We start from the raw sequence: 3,675 nt of genomic DNA, 5'->3' as shown, positions 1-3,675 counted from the left end.
TATATAACAAAATACAAGAATTTATAAAAATAAATCATATTTTTATTAAGAAAATAATGATAAATAAAAAAATCTTTATTAAATATAATTTTTTATTATATATAATGTTATTTTTACGTCGATCTCAAAATTAAGGAACTTATTATGGCAAGCCAAGAGGCGTTGACTAAACACCGTGAAATGATCCTTGTCACCACAAAAATGTGTGTTATCTTTTGTAACCCTTATTTGATGGCAACCGTAAATTGGTAATGGCCAAAACAAACTCGACTCCAAATCTCATTCCTGGCAATAATTGTTATTCATTCATATTCTTTTGTTGTCACCGAAAAGAGGAGAACGCATCCCATTGTCTCTTTGCAAATCCTTCTTGCTAGCCCTGAATCATCTCATCTTTTTCTTGTAAGTATGCATCTATTTTTTTAGCACTTATTACTATTATTATTATCTTTAATTTCAGGTGCATCTTAGGTCAGTAGAATTTTGTTGCAACATACATGGATAGTCATGATTCATTAACTGGTATAGGCTTCATCATGTGAAATATATAAAAAATCAACTTGGTTTTCATCTTTTGTATTGAAATTACCATGTCTTTATGGTCTATCTTTAAATGAATAATTATTTCTTCTTTTTGTGATTATTTTCATTACTTACATTTTTAAACGATAGAAAATTATTAGAATTTATTATTTTTAGCTATTAGTTTTAGTCATTAATTTATTTTTTTAATTTAATAATTTAATATTTTTAAATATATATGATTTTTGTTGTTTTTTTTTTTTTTCGGTTCCGGTGATCCTTGTAAATATATACTTATTAAATTGTCGTACTTCATAGTATGTCAAATTTGTAGCTATTTTTCTTATAATTCTCGGCTCGGCATATTTGAAATTGTTAGTACTTTTATTTGATAGTTGGTATCTCTCTCCTACTTTGGACATCTATTATCTATTATATATCTCTAATTTTAAGGCCAAAATATGCCACATGTCACTTTTTTATTATAATTGAAATCAAATATTTCTCTCCAAAATTAAAGAACTCTCCCCTCTTCTCTCTTCCTTTCTCTATCTCTCTCATTTCTTCACTCACTCTATCTCTCTTATATATCATTATCAATAACTAATTACGAATTCGACAATCAAAATATATAACATAACATTCTCTATTTGTATTTAAATTAAATTAAAATTAAAATCTATTATATATCTCTAATTTTAAGGTCAAAATGTGCCACATGTCACTCTCTCATCGCAATTGAAATCAAATCTTTCCCTCCAAAATTAAGGAACTCTCCCCTCTTCTCTCTTCTTTTCTCTATTCTCTCATTTGTTCACTCACTCTATCTCTCTTATATATCATTGTCAAGACTAATTACAAATTTGACAATCAAAATATACAACATAATATTCTCTATTTAGCTTGCTATTTAAAAATAATATTTTTTTATATATAAAAAAATATTATTTTTAAATAGCAAGCATAAAAATTAATTATTTCTATTTGTACAATAAACTTAATATCTAATTAAATATAAAAATATACACGTTAAATTCTTTCAAATTTTAGATAACGAATGTTAAAATTAAGTAAAAAAAATTAAACTCTTTCATTTGAAAATAATAACTAAAAAAACTTATTATTTAATTTTGTTTAAGACTCTGGTCTTTTTAGTCGACGGAGACTTTTGTCCCTTACGACTATTTTATAAAAATAGTTTAATGCTATAAATTTTTTGTGTCATAATCTATAATATCAAGATCGACGTAATTTTAAAAGATTTATATTCCCGTAATAATATTACGGGTAAAAATACTAGTATTCACTATTACATTGTTTGAGAAGAGTCATTTGCAATAGATAACCTATTGATCCAATAAATCTTACTCTATTACGTTATCACTTTACAAATTTTTTAGATCTAAACTCTAAATTATTATAAATAATTTCCCGCACACATATATTATATAAGTTATTATGCAGAATTAGGCTATGTAATTTGATTATAATAATTAATTGGGCGTAACTGTGACTTTACCTGCTTTGTCTTTGACAATCTTGTTTAAAAATTGTTTTGAGTCTTTGACTTTCAATTTGTTTGTTTTTAAGTACAAGAAAAAATAGAACTTAAGATCACTTTTGAAGAAAGTTTGTTCGTTCTTCCTTTTAGTCCATAAAATTCAGAAGAACTGAGTTTTCTAATTACATTTTGTAGGTCAATAGAATCCCAAAATTAAACGTACAAAACATGATTTTAAGGACTAAAATCACCTACGGAATATAACTTCAAAATTTTGGTATTTTTAAATTTTTTTGATAAAAAAAAAAAGATGAAATGTATTTACCATTTTAGGAAGTCAAGAAAGTACTAGTTTTATCTGTTTATTTATTTTTGGTAATTCTTGATATTCCAAAAGAAAAAGTATAAAAAGTTAATTTTTGATTAGTTAATATTAGTTCATTTTTTAAATTTTAAAAATTTTTAGTTTTTGAAAAATTTAGAATTCATGATATTGAGTAATTTTAGGTATCAATTTTTCTAAATTAATATTAGCCATTTTTTAAATTATTTTATTTATTTTAAATTCTAGACCTTAATTCATAAATTTTTAAGGCCTTAACCCTACATTTTAAATTATAAATCCTAAATTTTAAGTTGGTTAATGTTAGCTAACTAAAACTTGATTCTCCTATATCTTTTTATAATTTAGAATTAAAAATTTATAATTTCTTAAAATAAATAAAATAACAAATTAGCTTAATTGAGTGAAAAGAAATTGACTCCTTAATATTACACATCTCAAAAATAGTCAATAACGTATAACAGAAATATTTGGTAATCAAAGAAAATCAGCCAGAAACAGCCTTAAATTGTCTTATTTAACATTTATTAATTGTTGCGACAATTAATTAATGCTAAATAAGGCAAGTTCTGGCTTTTTTTTTTTTGTCTACCTAACATTACCCAACGTATAATTTATAGAGGAATAGACAAATAAATTTCTAAATTTTTTATCAAAAAAAATAAATATCTCATCAAGTTAAAATACAAACAAATTCCTAACATTTATAAACGGGAGACACATAAAATCTCTTCGCAATGGTTTAAATCTGATTGGAAGAAATCTATGTTTTTCTATTTATAAAGATGAAGAACTTATTTGTAATTAAATTTAGTGAACAATTTATTTATTTTTTAGATTAAAAAAAAGGGTAAGGAACCTATTTGTTATTTCTTTTAATTTTTTTTCACGGTTTTGATAATTATAGTTATAAGTGCAAATTTAGAATTTTTATTCATCGAATTGGTATATATGTTAGGATGGCCACAAGTTTTAGCTATTGGGATGATTGCGTTAACCATCGTGACTTAGAAGCAATGTGGAGGGTACCTGAAGTCAAAGCCGAATGGTTAAAAGCTGGAGAAGTCAAAGGTGAAAAGGTTCACCTCTCACGTGATCCTGATGGCCAACCTTATCTAACACAAACTGAAATGAGGGTAAATTAATTTCATTGACTTTGAAATTTCTTGATACTAATTATAAAATGTATATAAAGTGTTATGATGGCGTTCATGGAACCATGAAAGAAAGTTGCCGTTATTAGAATTTGATTAAATTTTTTTTTTAAATTTATAAGTTTTTACATTTTCAAGTTTGTACTTGAATTTTT

At 24.6% G+C, this 3,675-nt stretch overlaps 1 protein-coding gene across 1 annotated transcript in view; it reads left to right on the top strand.

Moving 5' to 3' along the window:
* The window catches only part of LOC107611229, a 17,086-nt gene continuing 13,620 nt past the window's right edge, over window positions 210-3,675 (top strand). Inside the window, exons 1-2 of the mRNA XM_016313181.2 lie at window positions 210-402; window positions 3,325-3,502. Coding sequence (XP_016168667.2) covers window positions 3,326-3,502 — 177 coding nt within the window. The 5' untranslated portion in view covers window positions 210-402; window position 3,325. The remainder of the gene's footprint in view (window positions 403-3,324; window positions 3,503-3,675) is intronic.

The sequence above is a fragment of the Arachis ipaensis genome, chromosome B08 (genome assembly GCF_000816755.2).
Source record: "Arachis ipaensis cultivar K30076 chromosome B08, Araip1.1, whole genome shotgun sequence".
Classification (NCBI taxonomy): Eukaryota; Viridiplantae; Streptophyta; class Magnoliopsida; order Fabales; family Fabaceae; genus Arachis; species Arachis ipaensis.
This window is presented reverse-complemented; position numbering and strand designations above follow the sequence as displayed.